The 21,350-nt window shown below is 43.1% G+C and overlaps 1 protein-coding gene across 1 annotated transcript in view; it reads right to left on the bottom strand.

The window, feature by feature from the left end:
• LOC120990939 (protein unc-13 homolog A-like) overlaps positions 1-21,350 on the bottom strand; it is a 2,175,961-nt gene that overhangs the window by 1,491,512 nt on the left and 663,099 nt on the right. The window contains exons 12-16 of the mRNA XM_040419831.1: positions 3,009-3,061; positions 1,867-1,945; positions 1,748-1,753; positions 1,346-1,417; positions 1,041-1,260 (exon numbers count right to left, since the gene is read on the bottom strand). Coding sequence (XP_040275765.1) covers positions 1,041-1,260; positions 1,346-1,417; positions 1,748-1,753; positions 1,867-1,945; positions 3,009-3,061 — 430 coding nt within the window. The remainder of the gene's footprint in view (positions 1-1,040; positions 1,261-1,345; positions 1,418-1,747; positions 1,754-1,866; positions 1,946-3,008; positions 3,062-21,350) is intronic.

Here is a 21,350-nt window from a genome sequence, read left to right as displayed (position 1 = left end):
TAGGAAAAACACAGAGCAATGGGGGAGATTTATTAAACTGTCTAAAAGACAAACAATCATTCCTGCCCACAGCAACCAATCACAGTTCAGCTTTAAAGGGGTTGTCCAAGTTATATTTATTGATGAGCTATCCTCAGGATAGGTCATCAATATCAGATCGGCAGGAGTCTGACAGCCAGCACCCCCACCAATCAGCTGATTGAAGAGAAGGCGCGCCGTGCCAGCGCTGCCTCCTCTTTATTGTTTACCTGCTTGCCGTCACATCCGCAGCGGTGAGCAGGTGTAATTACACCCAAGCCCTTCCATTCATTTCAATGGGACGGCTCGTTTCTATACAAGTGTATAGGAAAGAGCCGTCCCCTAATATGAGCATAGGAGCATTTTATGCTCCGATGCTCTCCTTTGCCCTGAGCTGAATCATGCAGGGCAAGGGCTTTTTTGTTTGTTTTTACACTGCAAGGCGGAGGCTTTCGTCCAACAGTGTATTCAGTGATGTCACCGGCTGTGATGGACGGGCTTTAGCACTGCCTTAGCCGTTTTACAGGCTAGGGCAGCGCTAAAGCCCGCCCATAAGTCCCGGTGATGTCACCGGGCTCACTGCTGGGCGGTAGCCTCCACCTAGCAATCCCTATGGAGAGCCCAGTACGTCACTGGATCTCCTAGAAATGCATTTGTCCGGCGCAATTCAGCGCAGGGCAAAAGAGAGCATCGGAGCATGCCTGGGTAAAAAATGTGGCTCTGAACCTGGACAGCCCCTTTAAGCTAATTCTTGTCAGGCAAGTATTGATACTGGATTTTCACAGCAATTAATCCCAATATAAATATGCTATAAATATTGGTATGCTCAAGCCTTAGGACCAATTTACACAGTCAGATTATCGGATCCATTATCGGGAAATAACGTTGAGCAATGGCTCATTCCTATAGTTGGCCTGTGTAAATGTGCCACTGGTCTTGTGTTTCAGGTGATGCAATTATTTATACAGCATATAAAATCATTGTTCTTCGGGAGTGCAGTGTACATACAAATGAATGCTTACTTTGCAAACAGTCGGCATTCAGGAGGTCCTGACATTTTTCATGGCACTTGACTCCACATTCTGTACACCGCATACCCTGCCGGGCAATACCCCACAAGAGCCCTTCACACTCATAACAGTAGGTGGGTGTTGTGGCAGTCCACACCTCAAAGTTGTGAGGTGTAGTGCTGGAGATTGGGTATATTAAAGCTTGAAGGGCCTTCTTGTAAACATGGTTTTTCTGAAAATATTATAGAATACAATGAAGTGAGTGTAAATAAAATTAACTTTTGACATTTGACTGAATACGCAATTGCAGTACTTACTAGTTCTTCATTGTTTAAAGTGCTTGTTGCAAGTGCAGAAGTTATGCCTGCTTTGCGGGATTGTACTAGGGACTGAGGGGAAAAAATAAGAAGCTTCTTTGAATAAAAATTGCTTAGCTCAAAAGATCAAATGTCAACCACAAACATTTCTTAATTTAATCAGAAAAAAAGAAACATCACTCTCCAGTCATGTGAAATTGTGGCATATAGAAAAAGCTGCGAAAAGATTTGTATTTAAAGAAAAAATTAGTGGCCACTGAAAAATCCAACATGTCCCAATGAATATGGTGTTTAATGATATTTTGACTTTTCACTGGAAAAAGTTAAACTTGGTATACAAGTGGTATATTTGATGGGTAATACCCCCATGTAGCATAACAATATTTACTTAGCCAAACTTACCATTGCCTTTACAGAGGAGGAATGCATGAAATACAATAATACAAAAAAATTAGAGACTAGAGAGCAATGCAAGATTATAAAAGGAAAAGGTTAAAAGAATGGTTATAGAGATAACTCACCAAGTCACTAACTAGAGGTATGGGCTTTCTTTTCCTAATGTCTGGCATACTGTCAATAATAATGAGACCACCAGCAGGTCTGAAAAAGATATATGATATAAGATACATAGGAGTGATTTTGCTTTTAAAAGATTTGTCAAATGTAATAATTTAAATGTAGTATGAGTTGTCATTTTCTAAGAGCTCACTTAGAAGTGGGGATGTTCACTATGTTACCGGAGAAACAATACGCTGAAAAGCAGTTCACCTGCTAGACTGGAAGAAAAACTCAATTAATCAGGATCCTGGATAAGGATAAGAATACAGTCACACAGCAGATTTTGATGCTGTCAAAATCACCTGCGTACAATACTGTTTCTGCCATGTTTGTCCATTTTGAGTGCCTCAGACCTGCTTGAAGCTTAGCTCCATTGAATGGTGCTAAACTGCGAGCAGACACCCGTCTAGGCTTCAAGTGGGTCTGGACACTGCATCAAGAAGGGACATGTTCCAGGTCGTGGCTTTAAATTGTTGGCTGCATGAACTGCAGCACTGCCTCTCTTTGAAAATAATGTGAGGTAGACACCACATGGACTCCACACCAAAATTACGGCGGCATGTGAATAGGCCCTAAAACAAAAACAATACTATATGAAAAACATGAGGGCATGGATAATAAATACTAAGTTTTACCATATCTATTTAGGTCATTAAGCTAAGGGAGTTGTGCTGTAAACAGTATGTTCCATGTTTGCTGTCTGGGCTGTGGTCTGTATTTGTATTTGTTTAGGTGGTCTATATTTATTCTGGGGTCTGTATTTATTTTCTGGAGTGGGCTGGATTTGCTGAGTTTAATTTTTTGGGGGGAACTGGTCTCTAGGTTTTTATTTGGAGTCTAGTGTCTGTTCTATATTTAATTTGGGGTCTAGTCTTGGTTACTGCAATCGCTTCTTCCCATAGAGAATCATTGTTTCTGGGTAGAAGATCTGATCTGCTGCCCAGAAACAATTATTTTGGTTGCCACATCAACTATTTTTCACCCAATGAACAAGCATTTGTTTGTTCATTCAGTGATTGGCCTTTAGACTTACTGAATTAAATACAAAGCAAATAGTATTAGAATTACAAGGTAGACTTGAGAGATAACATAGAAGGCAACATACCCATCTTTAAACCACAGAGATTTTGACATTTCCCCACTACCTTCACCTCTGGCCTGAAAAAAAAAAATTACAGAATAAATTAAATCATGACCAATTCATTCATGTTTTGAGCCCAGGACGCACTGTATTTATATTTAGTGTTCTATATTCCACAGTACTGTACATAAATTGTATTTACTCACATCATTCCCTGATCCAATGGAGCTAACGATATAATATATCTATTTATGAAGGGTTATACCCATCTCAGACATTGATGACATATTGCTAGAATAAGCCATCAATGTCACCTAGTAGATAGCAAGGTATTTATTGGTTTCTTTAATTCCTTGCAATGTACAGGGTGGGCCATTTACAGTTGCAAGAAAAAGTATGTGAACCCTTTGGAATGATATGGATTTCTGCACAAACTGGTCATAAAATGTGATCTCATCTTCATCTAAGTCACAACAATAGACAATCACAGTCTGTTCAAACTAATAACACACAAATAATTAAATGTTACCATGATTTTATTTAACACACCATGTAAGCATTCACAGTCCAGGTGGGAAAAGTATGTGAACCCCTAGACTAATGACATCTCCAAGAGCTAATTGGAGTGAGGTGTCAGCCAACTGGAGTCCAATCAATGAGATGAGATTGGAGGTGTTGGTTACAGCTGCCCTGCCCTATAAAAAACACACACCAGTTCTGGGTTTGCTTTTCACAAGAAGCATTGCCTGATGTGAATGATACCACGCACAAAAGAGCTCTCAGAAGACCTACGATTACGAATTGTTGACTTGCATAAAGCTGGGAAGGGTTATAAAAGTATCTCCAAAAGCCTTGCTGTTCATCAGTCCACGGTAAGACAAATTGTCTATAAATGGAGAAAGTTCAGCACTGCTGCTACTCTCCCTAGGAGTGGCCGTCCTGTAAAGATGACTGCAAGAGCACAGCGCAGACTGCTCAATGACGTGAAGAAGAATCCTAGAGTGTCAGCTAAAGACTTACAAAAGTCTCTGGCATATGCTAACATCCCTGTTAGGGAATCTACGATACATAAAACACTAAACAAGAATGGATTTCATGGGAGGATACCACAGAGGAAGCCACTTCTGTCCAAAAAAAACATTGCTGCACGTTTACAGTTTGCACAAGAGCACCTGGATGCTCCACAGCAGTACTGGCAAAATATTCTGTGGACAGATGAAACCAAAGTTGAGTTGTTTGGAAGAAACACACAACACTATGTATGGAGAAAAAGAGGCACAGCCACCAACATGAAAACCTCATCCCAACTGTGAAGTATGATGGTGGGGGCATCATGGTTTGGGGATGGTTTGCTGCATCAGGGCCTGGACGGATTGCTATCATCGAAGGAAAAATTAATTCCCAAGTTTATCAAGACATTTTGCAGGAGAACTTAAGGCCATCTGTCCACCAGCTAAAGCGTCAACAGAAGATGGGTGTTGCAACAGGACAACGACCCAAAGCATAGAAGTAAATCAACAACAGAATGGCTTAAACAGAAGAAAATATGCCTTCTGGAGTGGCCCAGTCAGAGTCCTGACCTCAACCCGATTGAGATGCTGTGGCATGACCTCAAGAAAGCGATTCACACCAGACATCCCAAGAATATTGCTGAACTGAAACAGTTCTGTAAAGAGGAATGGTCAAGAATTACTCCTGACCGTTCTGCATGTCGGATCTGCAACTACAGGAAACGTTTGGTTGAAGTTATTGCTGCCAAAGGAGGTTCAACCAGTTATTAAATCCAAGGGTTCACATACTTTTTCCACTTGCACTGTGAATGTTTACATGGTGTGTTCAATAAAAACATGGTAACATTTAATTATTTGTGTGTTATTAGTTGAAGCAGACTGTGATTGTCTATTGTTGTGACTTAGATGAAGATCACATTTTATGACCAATTTGTGCAGAAATCCATATCTTTCCCAAGGGTTCACATACTTTTTCTTCTAACTGTATATGGATACACCTTAATAAATTGGGAATGGTTGGTGATATTAACTTCCTGTTTGTGGCACATTAGTATATGTGAGGGGGGAAACTTTTCAAGATGGGTGGTAACCATGGCGGCCATTTTGAAGTCGGCCATTTTGAATCCAACTTTTGTTTTTTCAATAGGAAGAGGGTCATGTGACACATCAAACTTATTGGGAATTTCACACGAAAAACAATGGTGTGCTTGGTTTTAACGTAACTTTATTCTTTCATGAGTTATTTACAAGCTTCTCTTTGTTTACAGCCATTGACATGTCGCCCAGGTTAACACGTGAGGAGCGGATAGAAATTGTGTTGATGTCTGGTGAACGCAGTAACCGGGTCATTTCAGCAGATTTCAATGCAAGACACCCTACGAGACCATCCATCTCCCATGCTACAAATAGCAAACTGCTTGCTAAATTTAGTGAAACTGGTTCAGTGTTGGATTTGACAAAATGTGGATGCATGAAATCTGTCTCTAATGAAGAAACATCAGTGGCTGTCCTAGCTTCATTCAGCAAGAGCCCACAGCGTAGCACTCGCCGCATGTCACTGGAGAGTGGCATTAGTCGAACATCCCTTCGGCGGATATTAGCTACTCACAAATGGCACCCTTACAAACTCCAGCTACTGCAGCATCTCAACGAGGATGACCCAGATCAGCGCACTGAATTTACAGAATGGGCAAAACAAAAATTGGAACGGGACCCTCAGTTTAAGCAGAAGATTTTGTTCAGTGGTGAGGCAAACTTTTATGTGAATGGTGAAGTTAACAAACAAAACCACCGCTATTGGTCTGACACTAACCCACATTGGATAGATCCCTCCAAGACTGTTGGAACAAAAAAATTGATGGTATGGTGTGGTATATGGGGTACAAAGATAGTGGGACCATTCTTCATCAATGGAAACCTCAAGGCCACTGGATATGCGAAATTGCTACATGATGATGTGTTTCCCGCTTTATGCACTGAAGCTGGCACGTTCCCTGAGTTTTTCCAGCAAGATGGTGCACCACCACATTATGGGTGTCAGGTCCGAGCATTCCTAGATGAACAGTTTCCTGGAAAGTGGATTGGTCGTCGTGGGCCAGTTGAATGGCCCCCAAGGTCTCCCGATCTGACCCCCTTAGACTTTTATATTTGGGGTCATCTGAAGGCAATTGTCTATGCTGTGAAGATACGAGATGTGCAGCACCTGAAACTACGGATACTGGAAGCCTGTGATAGCATTTCTCCTGCAGTGTTGCTATCAGTGTGTGAAGAGTGGGAGAAGAGGGTTGCATTGACAATCCAACACAATGGGCAGCACATTGAACACATTTTATAAGTGGTCAGAAACTTGTAAATAACTCATGAAAGAATAAAGTTACGTTAAAACCAAGCACACCATTGTTTTTCTTGTGAAATTCCCAATAAGTTTGATGTGTCACATGACCCTCTTCCTATTGAAAAAACAAACGTTGGATTCAAAATGTCCGACTTCAAAATGGCCGCCATGGTCACCACCAATCTTAAAATGTTTCCCCCCTCACATATACTAATGTGCCACAAACAGGAAGTTAATATCACCAACCATTCCCATTTTATTAAGGTGTATCCATATAAATGGCCCACCCTGTAGTAGTTTAGTGGTACATGGTGATACCTGGCTACATTTCCTGAAGTATTAAAGGGTATCTGTCAGCAGATTTGTATCTATGAAACTGGCTAACCTGTTGCATGTGCAATTGGCAGCTGAAGGCATCTGTGTTGGTCCCATGTTCATATGTGCCTGCATTGCTAAGAAAAATTATGTTTTAATATATGCAAATGAGCTTCTAGGAGCAACAGGGGAGTTGCTGTTACACTTAGAGGCTCTGCCCTTTCTGTAACTGCTGCACCCTCTCCACTTTGATCGACAAGGAACGGTGAGATTACTTTTTCACTGCCTGGCCCTGTCAATTAAAGTGCAGAGGGTGCAGCAGCTGCAGAGAGAGCTTAGCCCCTAGTCTAGGTGTAACGGCAACGCCCACGTTGCTCCAAGAGGATGATTTGCATATATTAAAACATCATTTTCTCAGCAATGCAGGCACATATGAACATGGGACCAACACAGATGTCTTCAACTGCCAAGAGCACATGTAACAGGTGAGCCTGTTTCAAATCTGCTAACAGATGCCCTTTAACCACCTTCGGACCGCCTAACGCAGGATCGCGTTCCGAAGGCAGCAGCGCTGCGCACAGTCACGCATATACGCGTCATCTCGCGAGACGCGAGATTTCGCTCAAAGCCGGCCCGTGCATGCACATCGCAGGCCGGCAAAAGTTAGAGGACAAGTTCGTCACCAGCCTGCCAGCCAATGATCGTGGCTGGCAGGCTGGCGATTTTCAAAAAAATGAATCAAAAGCCATCTAACACATCATATTAGTAAATATGTTGTGTTAAATGGCTTGTCTGCTCCTCTGCTGGTCCTTTTCGTCGGTTGGTTCTAGCAGAGGAGCAGAGATCACTGTGAGTACCCACCAACACTACACTTAGCCCCAGATCACCCCCATCACCCGAATTAACCCCTTGATCACCCCTGTCATTCACCTAGTGAAAGGAAAAAAGTGATCAGTGTAAACTGTCACTTTTTTTTTTCACTGGTATTGACTGTTAGGTTTTAGGATAGTTTAGGCCCCTTGGTTAGGTAGTTTAGCATCGGTTAGCGCCCAGCCCCCCGCAGTCACTGATTCGCTGATTAGCGTATCGCTAATCAGCATTTGTACATTTATAGTATCTGTAAGTGATCAAAACTGATCACAGTCAGATCTATAATTGTATTAGTGTCACCTTAGCTCGCCCTCCACCCAAAACGCAGTGTTTGCCCGATCAGGCCTGATTGGTCGCCCACACGTGCGTTCACCCACACCCGCCCCGCCGCAGTGACCAAAAATATATACTTTTTTGATCACTGCACAATCACTTTACAAGCTCTGCGGCGATAAAAAAATCAGTTTTGATATTTTTTATCAACCGCAGCGGCCTCCGGTACTTCGCTAGCCTCCCCTTTGTAAGACAGGCTTGCTTTTTTTCTTGGGTAGTCTCAGGGAATACCCCTAAATTTAGTAGTCCAAATGTCAAACAGGGGGTATTCTTCTGAAGAGGCCTACAGGATTCTGACCCAGTCGGATGAGGAATGGGAACCCTCATCTGACGAATCTAGCGGGTCAGAATACGAACCTGTAGAAAGCAGTGGCAGTCTGACCCAAAGTTCGGACGAGGAGGTGGAGGTCCCTGATAGAACCAGGCGTACCCGGCCCCGTGTCGCTAGACCACAGGTTGCGCAGGATCCGCTTCAAGAGCAGCAGAGTGGGGCTGGCGCTGTCGGATCACGTGGTGAGGCATACACCAGCAGCGCAGCCCTCCCTGGACCTAGTACCAGCACTGCCGTACAACATGGTGACATGGCGAGCACCAGAAGGGCAGTTGAAGCTGGCACGGTGGCACGTGCAGTAGTTACCCCATCGCAGCCACCGCACAGACAGGCCCGTAGAGCCCCTAGAGTCCCTGAGGTGCTGGCAAATCCTGATTGGCAGTCACCAACTTCAGCAGCACCTGTAGTTCCCCCTTTCACCGCCCAGTCTGGAGTTCGGGTTAAGACAGCTCAGATCGGTTCGGCCCTGGGATTTTTTGAGCTGTTCTTGACTGCGGAGCTCTTGGACTTAGTCGTGGCAGAAACAAATCGGTATGCCACACAATTTATATCCGCCAACCCGGGAAGCTTTTATGCCCAGCCTTTCCGGTGGAAACCAGTCCAAGTTTCCGAAATTAACATTTTTCTGGGCCTTCTCCTCAACATGGGTCTAACCAAAAAGCCTGAATTGCGGTCATATTGGTCCACGAACCCGATTCATCACATGCCCATGTTTTCTGCTGCTATGTCCAGGGCACGATTTGAGGCCATCCTGCGTTTCCTGCACTTTAGCGACAACACCACCTCCCGTCCCAGAGGCCACCCAGCTTTTGACCGGCTCCACAAAATTCGGCCCCTCATAGACCACTTCAACTAGAAATTTGCAGATTTGTATACCCCAGAGCAAAACATCTGCGTAGACGAGTCCCTAATACATTTTACCGGGCGCCTTGGCTGCAAACAATACATCCCAAGCAAGCGTGCCCGGTATGGGGTCAAATTGTATAAGCTCTGTGAAAGGGCCACAGGCTATACCCACAAATTTCGGATCTATGAGGGAAAAGATCAGACCCTGGAGCCGGTCGGTTGCCCTGACTACCTGGGGAGCAGTGGGAAGACAGTCTGGGACTTGGTGTCACCCTTATTTGGCAAGGGGTACCATCTTTATGTGGACAATTTCTACACAAGTGTGGCCCTCTTCAGGCATTTGTTCCTAGAACAGATTGGCTGCTGTGGCACCGCGCGAACTAGTCGCGTGGGCTTCCCCCAACGGTTCGTTACCACCCGTCTTGCAAGGGGGGAGAGGGCTGCCTTGTGTAACGAAGAACTGCTCGCGGTGAAATGGAGAGACAAGCGTGACGTGTACATGCTCTCCTCCATTCACGCAGACACGACAATACAAAATGAGCGAGCAACCCGTGTCATTGAAAAGCCCCTCTGTGTCCACGACTATAATTTGCTCATGGGAGGGGTGGACTTCAATGACCAGATGTTGTCTCTGTATTTAGTTTCCCGACGCACCAGACGCTGCTATAAGAAGGTGTCTGTATATTTAATTCAATTGGCTGCATATAATAGTTTTGTTCTCTACAGTAAGGTTGGGAGAACACGATCCTTCCTCAAATTTCAGGAAGAGATCATCGAGAACCTCCTGTATCCAGAAGGTTACGTGGCCCCATCCACCAGTGTAGTTAGCCGTCTACATGAGCGACATTTCCCTAGTGTCGTTCCTGGTACCTCAACCCAACCGTCACCCCAAAAAAGTTGTCGTGTCTGTAGCAGGAGTGGAATAAGGCGTGACACCCGCTATTTCTGTCCTGACTGTCCTGACCACCCTGCCCTATGCTTTGGAGAGTGTTTCCGGAAGTACCACACACAGGTACACTTAGCATAGGGATTGCATCTCACAGGACAGGCACACAGGGCTATTAGGGCCCTTTTACTCACAGCTACTGCAAACCTCTCCTTTCACCTGGGATAAAGTGCATAAATGTACTTCGCCACATCTTTGGGCGATTTGCGCTTTGCACATTGTCCCATGAGGAAGGAGAGGTTTGTCCTATAAAAAAAAAAAAAAGGTAAGCAAAAAAGTTAACTTCAGTTCAAAAAGTTAAAAAAAAGTTTATGTTCTGTTCAAAAGTTATTATAAAGTTAACAAAATTTATTGTGTTGCGGCCTGTTTTTTTTTTTTTGTTTTGTTCTTTTTACCTTCCAGGTGGACCAACCGATCGACTAGCTGCAGCACTGATGTGCATTCTGACAGAAGCATTGCGCTGCTGTCAGATTACACACAAGTCGGTGTATGCGGCGTTGCAAGACGAGATTTCTCCTCTGCAGTAAAAGATACGTTTGCCGAGGCATATGAGCTGAGGAGGTGGCGGTGTTCATATGCTTTGGCAAACACTTTGTATATATATAAAAAAAAAAAAAAAATCCCGGCAATGATTTATTCATCCACATCGATTGATGTGAATGGATAAATCTGGTTTGCCAGGGCATACGAGCTAAGTAGGTATGGATGTTGGGCGGAGCTCCTATGTCCTGGCAGACGCCTTTCCGGCAGAGATTTTTTCATCCACATTGATCGATGCGAATGAAGAAATCTGTACCGTTCATTTTTTCTTTCAGCCCAGAGGCTGAACGAAAAAAAAATATCTCATTACCCGTATGCTCAATATAAGGAGAATAGCAGAAACTCCTAATGCTGGCCATACATGTAATGATTGCGGAGACCCTCAAATGCCAGGGCAGTACAAACACCCCACAAATAACACCATTTTGGAAAGAAGACACCCCAAGATATTCGCTGAGGGGCATATTGAGTCCATGAAAGATTGAAATTTTTGTCTCAAGTTAGCGGAAAGGGAGACTTTGTGAGAAAAAACCCAAAAATATCAATTTCCGCTAACTTGTGGCAAAAATTTTTTTTTTCTATGAACTCGCTATGCCCCTCATTGAATACCTTGGGGTGTCTTCTTTCCAAAATGGGGTCACATGTGGGGTATTTATACTGCCCTGGCTTTTTAGGGGCCCTAAAGCGTGAGAAGAAGTATGGGATCCAAATGTCTAAAAATGCCCTCCTAAAAGGAATTTGGGCACCTTTGCGCATCTAGGCTGCAAAAAAGGGTCACACATGTGGTATCGCCATACTCAGGAGAAGTTGGGGAATGTGTTTTGGGGTGTCATTTTACATATACCCATGCTGGGTGAGATAAATATCTTGGTCAAATGCCAACTTTGTATAAAAAAATGGGAAAAGTTGTCTTTTGCCGAGATATTTCTCTCACCCAGCATGGGTATATATAAAATGACACCCCAAAACACAGTGCCCAACTTCTCCTGAGTACAGAGATACCAGATGTGTGACACATTTTTGCAGCCTAGGTGGGAAAAGGGGCCCACATTCCAAAGAGCACCTTTCGGATTTCACCGGCCATTTTTTACAGATTTTGATTTCAAACTACTTACCACACATTTGGGCCCCTAGAATGCCAGGGCAGTATAACTACCCCACAAGTGACCCCATTTTGGAAAGAACACACCCCAAGGTATTCGCTGATGGGCATAGTGAGTTCATGGAAGTTTTTATTTTTTGTCACAAGTTAGTGGAATATGAGACTTTGTAAGAAAAAAATAAAATAAAAAAAATCATCATTTTCCGCTAACTTGTGACAAAAAATAAAAACTTCCATGAACTCACTATGCCCATCAGCGAATACCTTGGGGTGTCTTCTTTCCAAAATGGGGTCACTTGTGGGGTAGTTATACTGCCCTGGCATTCTAGGGGCCCAAATGTGTGGTAAGTAGTTTGAAATCAAAATCTGTAAAAAATGGCCGGTGAAATCCGAAAGGTGCTCTTTGGAATGTGGGCCCCTTTGCCCACCTAGGCTGCAAAAAAGTGTCACACATCTGGTATCTCCGTACTCAGGAGAAGTTGGGCAATGTGTTTTGGGGTGTCATTTTATATATACCCATGCTGGGTGAGAGAAATATCTTGGCAAAAGACAACTTTTCCCATTTTTTTATACAAAGTTGGCATTTGACCAAGATATTTATCTCACCCAGCATGGGTATATGTAAAATGACACCCCAAAACACATTGCCCAACTTCTCCTGAGTACGGCGATACCAGATGTGTGACACTTTTTTGCAGCCTAGGTGGGCAAAGGGGCTCACATTCCAAAGAGCACCTTTCGGATCTCACCGGCCATTTTTTACAGATTTTGATTTCAAACTACTTACCACACATTTGGGCCCCTAGAATGCCAGGGCAGTATAACTACCCCACAAGTGACCCCATTTTGGAAAGAAGACACCCCAAGGTATTCGCTGATGGGCATAGTGAGTTCATAGAAGTTTTTATTTTTTGTCACAAGTTAGTGGAATATGAGACTTTGTAAGAAAAAAAAAAAAAAAAGCATCATTTTCCACTAACTTGTGACAAAAAATAAAAAGTTCTATGAACTCACTATGCCCATCAGCGAATACCTTAGGGTGTCTACTTTCCGAAATGGGGTCATTTGTGGGGTGTTTGTACTGTCTGGGCATTGTAGAACCTCAGGAAACATGACAGGTGCTCAGAAAGTCAGAGCTGCTTCAAAAAGCGGAAATTCACATTTTTGTACCATAGTTTGTAAAGGCTATAACTTTTACCCAAACCATTTTTTTTTTGTACCCAAACATTTTTTTTTTATCAAAGACATGTAGAACAATAAATTTAGAGAAAATTTTATATATGGATGTCGTTTTTTTTGCAAAATTTTACAACTGAAAGTCAAAAATGTCATTTTTTTGCAAAAAAATCTTTAAATTTCTATTTATAACAAAAAAAGTAAAAATGTCAGCAGCAATGAAATACCACCAAATGAAAGCTCTATTAGTGAGAAGAAAAGGAGGTAAAATTCATTTGGGTGGCAAGTTGCATGACCGAGCAATAAACGGTGAAAGTAGGGTAGGTCAGAAGTGTAAAAAGTGGCCTGGTCATTAAGAGAGTTTAAGCTATAGGGGCTGAGGTGGTTAAATAACTGTACATGCGTACTGACTTTAGGTAGGGCAAGGAGGGGCCAGGAGACTTGAAAACACTTAGCTATGTAACATATCTTGTATCATAGTCTAGTAAACTTTTATGCATCCAAGTCGTTTCAAGTCTAATTTTTCCTGAATCTGAAATATCACGATAATACACCTAGGTGCAGTACCCGTTCCTCTTTCTATTAGTCCCAAAAAAATGAATGAAGAGCTCACCGCACATGCACAGACACTTCTCAAATTTATCTCTGTTCCGGAAATTGCCAAGCCAGTGCTCAGCCATTTTTGGAGGTGAATAGCTGTGAATGGAGGGCATCCATGCCTACACGGTTGTCACGGCTGTATGTGAGCAACAAGAGTATACACAGTAAAAAGAGCTACTGACCGGACCCAAACTAGGGAGGATAAAGGGTGACCCCTGTCAGACCCTCAAAGCTCTCCCTATGCTGCTAAAGCACATGCCCGGATTCAAATGGCGGAACGAGGCATGCCCGCGTACCTAAGACTGATGACCACTGTAACCCCTACAATAGTGGAAGGGGCACGGCCACCGGTGCCCTGCTCAGTATATGGAGGGAACCGTGGCCACCTCAGATCCAGTCAGAAAATAACCAGGTACACAACAATGTCTGCACACTTAGCTGAGGGGGCTGCAGCCGCAGAGAAGACGGATCCAAGGACAGCTGGCAATATCCGGAGTGCTTGCTGCAGCAGAACACAGGTCCAGTGAACCGATAGCTACAAGTGAAGATACTAAAGCAAGAGCTACAACTGAAATGAGAAATATAATCCACGCCCTACCATAGGAGGAGGGGTGATTTAAAGGCAGGGAAATCAACCGCAGGAGGAACAGCTGGGAGGAAGGAAACAGAAAGTAAAGACTTCATCACAGGGGCGGAGAAACAGAGCAGTGAGAACTCCTCCAAGCTCTAGTAGTGACATCATCACAGGGGTGGAGAAACAGAGCTGTGAGAACGTCTCCAAGCTCTGGTAGTGACAACGGTGTGCTCTTCTTTACTTCAGGAGGCCCATTCTGAAGATAGGAGTAGGTCCCAGAGATGGACTACACACATATCTGACATTGATGGCATCTGAGATGGGAATACCTCCTTAAGGCCTCATGCACATAGCAGAGCGGTTAACAGGTAGATTGTAAAGGGCATGCAAAGTCTTCACACTATTGAGCCATAGGCAACCCTTGTGCTGCTATATGGTGTTCTGTGTGATGTGTATTACAGAGATATTCTAGAAATGCTTTTATGAAATATATTGTGGCATCCATATAAAATGATTTTTACTAAAGAGCTATAGTATGGCCCCATACAACTCGTAATAATACAGGGTGGCCCACAAAAGAGTAGCCCACCTCCAGCAATAGTATGTCAAGATGAATGAGCAAGTGGATTTATTTATATATTTTTTTTAATTACCCACAAATCAGAAAAAATACTGAAAGTGGTCCCTGTTCACATCTATGCAACTTTTTGGCATGTCAGATTATGTTGGCTGATACTGCTTGCAGCTCTTCAACAGTGATGCTGCGGGTAGTGTTTGTGATGTTTTCCTTGAGTTCATCATTGGGTATGTGGATTGTGAGCATACACTTTTTGTTTTAAATTTCCCCACAGATAAAAATCACATATAGACAATTCAAGAGAATGTGGTGGCCATAACCCCTTGCTCACAGTTCATTCCTCCGTAAACAGTTCATGAACCCATGCCAATGAGTTCCGTGTGGTATGGCATTTTGCCCATCTTGTTTGAAAAAGCATGACATTGTTTCTTCTCGTGTTAGTTGGTTGTATAGAACCATTCAAAGGTGTCCAGGTAAACTGCGGTATTCACAGTTGATTTGAAGAAAATTGTGCCCACTATTTATGTTCCTGACACTGCGCACCAGCCAATTTTCTGGTTGTGAAGTGGTGTCAAATGGGGATTTTCAGCGGACCAGTCCCTCGTATTCTGGGAATTTATGAGAGCTGATAAATAAAAACAAACTTTTGCCCTACTGGGCTCTGATAAAATGAAATCTGAGTTCTGATTCGTTGCTATGACAGCTAAGACATATTTACTATTAGACAGTTTGATTTGGAAAAATTGGAGGCGGGCTACTTTTTTGTGGGCCACCCTATACAGTAGGATTAACTATAAGAAGAATTGTTTGCGTATATGTTTGTAATATGATTTTACTGCCTGAATAAACGCTTAAAATAACTTTATTAATGTCTTTATTAAAATAGTGGCAACCCACCACATGAAAAACTTATCAGGCTAAGTCTGGAGGAGTGGCTCACACCACAATTGTATGGGTACAGCCTAGTCCTCCACACCTAATAACACAGTGTGTTTTACTGAATATGTCAGGGTTTATGTTGTACCCTGCCAAAATATCCGAACACTCTGTAATAGTTGCTCAGGTGCGCTGAATACACTTACAGGGAGTGCAGAATTATTAGGCAAGTTTTTTTGAGGATTCATTTTATTATTGAACAACAACCATGTTCTCAATGAACCCAAAACACTCATTAATATCAAAGCTGAATATTTTTGGAAGTAGTTTTTAGTTTGTTTTTAGTTTTAGCTATTTTAGGGGGATATCTGTGTGTGCAGGTGACTATTACTGTGCATAATTATTAGGCAACTTAACAAAAAACAAATATATACCCATTTCAATTCTTTATTTTTACCAGTGAAACCAATATAACATCTCAACATTCACAAATATACATTTCTGACATTCAAAAACAAAACAAAAACAAATCAGTGACCAATATAGCCACCTTTCTTTGCAAGGACACTCAAAAGCCTGCCATCCATGGATTCTGTCAGTGTTTTGATCTGTTCACCATCAACATTGCGTGCAGCAGCAACCACAGCCTCCCAGACACTGTTCAGAGAGGTGTACTGTTTTCCCTCCTTGTAAATCTCACATTTGATGATGGACCACAGGTTCTCAATGGGGTTCAGATCAGGTGAACAAGGAGGCCATGTCATTAGATTTTCTTCTTTTATACCCTTTCTTGCCAGCCACGCTGTGGAGTACTTGGACGCGTGTGATGGAGCATTGTCCTGCATGAAAATCATGTTTTTCTTGAAGGATGCAGACTTCTTCCTGTACCACTGCTTGAAGAAGGTGTCTTCCAGAAACTGGCAGTAGGACTGGGAGTTGAGCTTGACTCCATCCTCAAGCCGAAAAGGCCCCACAAGCTCATCTTTGATAATACAAGCCCAAACCAGTACTCCACCTCCACCTTGCTGGCGTCTGAGTCGGACTGGAGCTCTCTGCCCTTTACCAATCCAGCCACGGGCCCATCCATCTGGCCCATCAAGACTCACTCTCATTTCATCAGTCCATAAAACCTTAGAAAAATCAGTCTTGAGATATTTCTTGGCCCAGTCTTGACGTTTCAGCTTGTGTGTCTTGTTCAGTGGTGGTCGTCTTTCAGCCTTTCTTACCTTGGCCATGTCTCTGAGTATTGCACACCTTGTGCTTTTGGGCACTCCAGTGATGTTGCAGCTCTGAAATATGGCCAAACTGGTGGCAAGTGGCATCTTGGCAGCTGCACGCTTGACTTTTCTCAGTTCATGGGCAGTTATTTTGCGCCTTGGTTTTTCCACACGCTTCTTGCGACCCTGTTGACTATTTTGAATGAAACGCTTGATTGTTCGATGATCACGCTTCAGAAGCTTTGCAATTTTAAGAGTGCTGCATCCCTCTGCAAGATATCTCACTATTTTTGACTTTTCTGAGCCTGTCAAGTCCTTCTTTTGACCCATTTTGCCAAAGGAAAGGAAGTTGCCTAATAATTATGCACACCTAATATAGGGTGTTGATGTCATTAGACCACACCCCTTCTCATTACAGAGATGCACATCACCTAATATGCTTAATTGGTAGTAAGCTTTCGAGCCTATACAGCTTGGAGTAAGACAACATGCATAAAGAGGATGATGTGGTCAAAATACTCATTTGCCTAATAATTCTGCACTCCCTGTATAACAGCTATACACTTAGTTGCAAATAGATACTTTCTTGCAACAGTGCCTCACACCAGCAACATATGTAGATAGCAAGGTGGGATGGATATAGTGCAGGCGAGAGCTATTTTTTATAAAGCTCTACCCCATAACCTGCTTTTCAGTCCAGCCTGAATTGGACTTGATTGCTATCTACATGAAAATGAAATTCCCTGCCTATTCATGCTTTTGCTCGACGCGTTTCTATATCACTTTGATGACAGTGATATGTCCTCAGGAGCAGAGTAGTACATTGGCATAAGTGCAGTTCGCTCCATGTATTCAAGCGAATACTGCAACTCTGCCTGCAGGTAAAAGACGCTGCACGCTCCTGTTGGCGCGCGTGCAGCACACAGATACACAGACTCCGGCTCTATTATGGCCATAGCGCGGCCGCTGAAAGCCGCTCTCATATCAAGGTAGCCACTCTCACTAGGCGGAGCTAGTTGGCATGTGGATACATCACTTGAGCGAGTGGAAAGTTAACCTCCTCCGCTCTGCCAGTTCTATACATGCTAACCGCTATAGTGGGTGATATTTTATTTGGCAGTAAAAATTGCTAACCATATCAGGGGGTGTACAGAAAAGCATTACTCTAGAGGTGTGTGGATCTGAGTTACAGCAACTTAACCTATTCGATTATTTACCATATCCCCAATTTACAACAAAGTTAATCAGATGACTGATGACATATTTGGTGGAGATATAATGTGTCCGTAAGTACATTAATCCAGCATCCCATTACCCCTACACACATAGGCCAGAGTATTTAAAAGGGATATATGCGGGATGGTCTAATTCAATCATAGAATCTCATCAGTTTATGTGTGGAATCTCCATTAGTAACCAGTGACTAATCAGCCAGAAAGTCACTGGGATATAGGTCCACTTCATATCCATAACACTGGGGCATCCAACTTCATATTTCAATGGAAGAACTCATTTTAAATATAACATGTATAGGAGATAGTCATTTAGACCAAAGGGTTTTACAGTTTTCAGTGTAAATGTCCACTGCGCCTCTTTCCATAACAGCAGGTTGTCTATGTCCCCTCCTCTCGGAGATCCTCTAACATGTTCGATTCCCTGGAAGGAAATACATTGTCTAACTCCTGGGTGACATTCCATGACATGTTGGGCAATTGGAGTATCATCCTCATTGCTGATGCTCAGCAAATGTTCTCCAATCCGTCTTCTAAATTCCCTCTTGGTTTTACCGACATACTGTTTTTGGCAGATACATGTAGCCACATAGACCACCCCTACCGTTCTGCAGTTAATGAACGACCTGATGACAAAGTTCCGTCCTGTTGTGGTGCATTTTACTATATTGCCCTTTTTGATGGCCTTACATGCAACACATTTACCGCATTTGAACGTACCGGGTGGTCTATTGGGTAACCAAGTGGGGTGTATTGAGGGACTGTACAAACTGTGCACCAGTTGGTCTCTCAAATTACTCCCTCTTCTATACGTAATAAGTGGAGATTCACCCACAAGATGTTTAATCACTGGATCTGATTTCAAAATCCCCCAGTTCTCCTTGATGATATTCCGGACCTCCTTATTGGCCTGATCATATGTGCCTATAATTCGGATTTTATTGTTCGCTGTCCGTTGTTTAGGGACCAGGAGATCATCTCTATTACTTGCTGACGCATGCTAATAGGCTTCAGCAAGACAAGGACCAGGGTACCCTCTCTGATGGAATCTTTTTTGTAGATCAGAGGATGCTTGTTTGAAATCCACCCACTCAGAGCAATTGCATCAAGCTCTTAAATATTGCCCTTTTGGTATACCATACTTTAGTTTAGTGGGATATGCACTCTTCCATCTCAGTAAGTTATTAGTAGCAGTGGGTTTTCGGAACATCTTAGTAGTGATATTTCTGGATCCATCAATGCTTATAGATAGATTGAGGAATGTCAATTGAGTCCTGTCAATTTCACTTGTAAAGAATAGACCCAAATCATTTTTGTTTAACTGTATTACAAACTCATTGAAGGCCGTGCTGGTGCCATTCCACAAGATGAACATGTCGTCTATAAATCTGAGCCATAAGACAATAGACTACGTCCACTGTTCCATGGTCTCGCTGAATACATGATCTCTCTCCCACCAGCCCAGGTCGAGGTTGGCAAACGTAGGCGCACAGGGACTTCCCATGGCCACTCCCCTGAGCTGGTGGTAGAACTTCCAATCAAATGTGAACACATTGTGGCTCAGAATAAATTCAAGCAACTCAATTACAAACCCATTATGATTCGCCAGATGTGATCCCCTTTCTGCTAAAAATGTCCCCACAGCTTGGCAGCCCCTATCATGGGGTATCAAGCTATAAAGAGCCTCTACATCGAGGCTTGCCAGTAGGGTACCTGGATCACAATACACATCATTAAGCCGTCTCAAGACGTCCATGGAATCAAACCATTGATTCCTGACACAATGGGCCTACCCTTCAAAGGGTTCAGCCCCTTGTGAATCTTTAGTAGGCTATAAAATGCTGCTGTTACAGGATATTCAGGTAACAGAAATGCAAATTCTGTTCTGTCTATGAGATGCTGCTGCATGGCCTTGTTTAAAATGCCCCTAAGTTCACGTTTAAACACCTCCATTGGGTTGTGTTCTAATCGCTTATAGCAAGACCGATCATCCAGTATCCGCATGCACATCTCAACATATTTGTCATCATAGAAACATAGAAACAAAGAATGTGTCGGCAGATAAGAACCATTTGGCCCATCTAGTCTGCTCAATATACTGAGTACTATGGATAGCCCCTGGCCCTATCTTATATGAAGGATGGCCTTATGCCTATCCAATGCATGCTTAAACTCCTTCACTGTATTTGCAGCTACCACTTCTGCAGGAAGGCTATTCCATGCATCCACTACTCTCTCAGTAAAGTAATACTTCCTGATATTACTTTTAAACCTTTGCCCCTCTAATTTAAAACTATGTCCTCTTGTAGCAGTTTTTCTTCTTCTAAATATTCTCTCCTCTTTTACCTTGTTGATTCCCTTTATGTATTTAAAAGTTTCTATCATATCCCCTCTGTCTCGTCTTTCTTCCAAGCTATACATGTTAAGGTCCTTTAATCTTTCCTGGTAAGTTTTATCCTGCAATCCATGTACTCTTCTCTGAACTCTCTCCAAAGTATCAATATCCTTCTGGAGATATGGTCTCCAGTACTGAGCACAATACTCCAAATGAGGTCTCACTAGTGCTCTGTAGAGCGGCATGAGCACCTCCCTCTTTCTACTGGTAATGCCTCTCCCTATACACCCAAGCATTCTGCTAGCATTTCCTGCTGCTCTATGACATTGTCTGCCTACCTTTAAGTCTTCTGAAATAATGACCCCTAAATCCCTTTTTCATTATCTTGCACTTATCAACATTAAATTTTAGTTGCCAGATTTTTGACCATTCCTCTAGTTTTCCTAAATCCTTTTCCATTTGGTGTATCCCTCCAGGAACATCAACCCCGTTACAAATCTTTGTGTCATCAGCAAAAAGACACACCTTACCATCGAGGCCTTCTGCAATTTCGCTGATAAAGATATTAAACAATATGGGTCCCAGAACAGATCCCTGAGGTACCCTACTGGTAACACGACCTTGGTCTGAATATACTCCATAGACTACAACCCTCTGTTGCCTGTCCCTGTCATGCCCCACTCTGACGATGTGCGGAGGTCAGCCAGGATTGCAGCACGAGTCTAGTATTTGTTTTGATGCTGTGCAGGATCCGCCTCGCATCAGGTGCACTGGGTGGAGTCTTTAGTTTAAATGGTCTCCAGCTAGGTGCTCTGAGCGGATTATACTGTTCATTATGGTCTGGGATGTTTGGAGGGAAGGTTGGCTGTTTGTTCCTGCTCTCAGCAGATAAGTGTCTTTTCGTTTGGTTGTTTATGTCATCTATCCCATCCAGGTTCTGTGCGAGCAGGCTGCTCCTTTCTCCCCACTTCACCATCTCAGGGAGTTCAGGGTTCTGTTAGTAAAGGCTGGAGGACACAGCAAATCTACCTTCACGGTTTGTCTGTGGGCTGAGCATTGCAGGGAAAGAGGTCAGGGATAAACTAGGAGGTGACCCTTCCCCTGTCTCTCGTCCAGAGCCTGGTTGGTGTGTTATCTGTTAAACTGTGCAC

The sequence above is a fragment of the Bufo bufo genome, chromosome 2 (genome assembly GCF_905171765.1).
Source record: "Bufo bufo chromosome 2, aBufBuf1.1, whole genome shotgun sequence".
Lineage (NCBI taxonomy): Eukaryota > Metazoa > Chordata > Amphibia > Anura > Bufonidae > Bufo > Bufo bufo.
The sequence above is the reverse complement of the archived record's forward strand: the minus strand, read 5'-3'. Positions and strand labels throughout refer to the sequence as shown.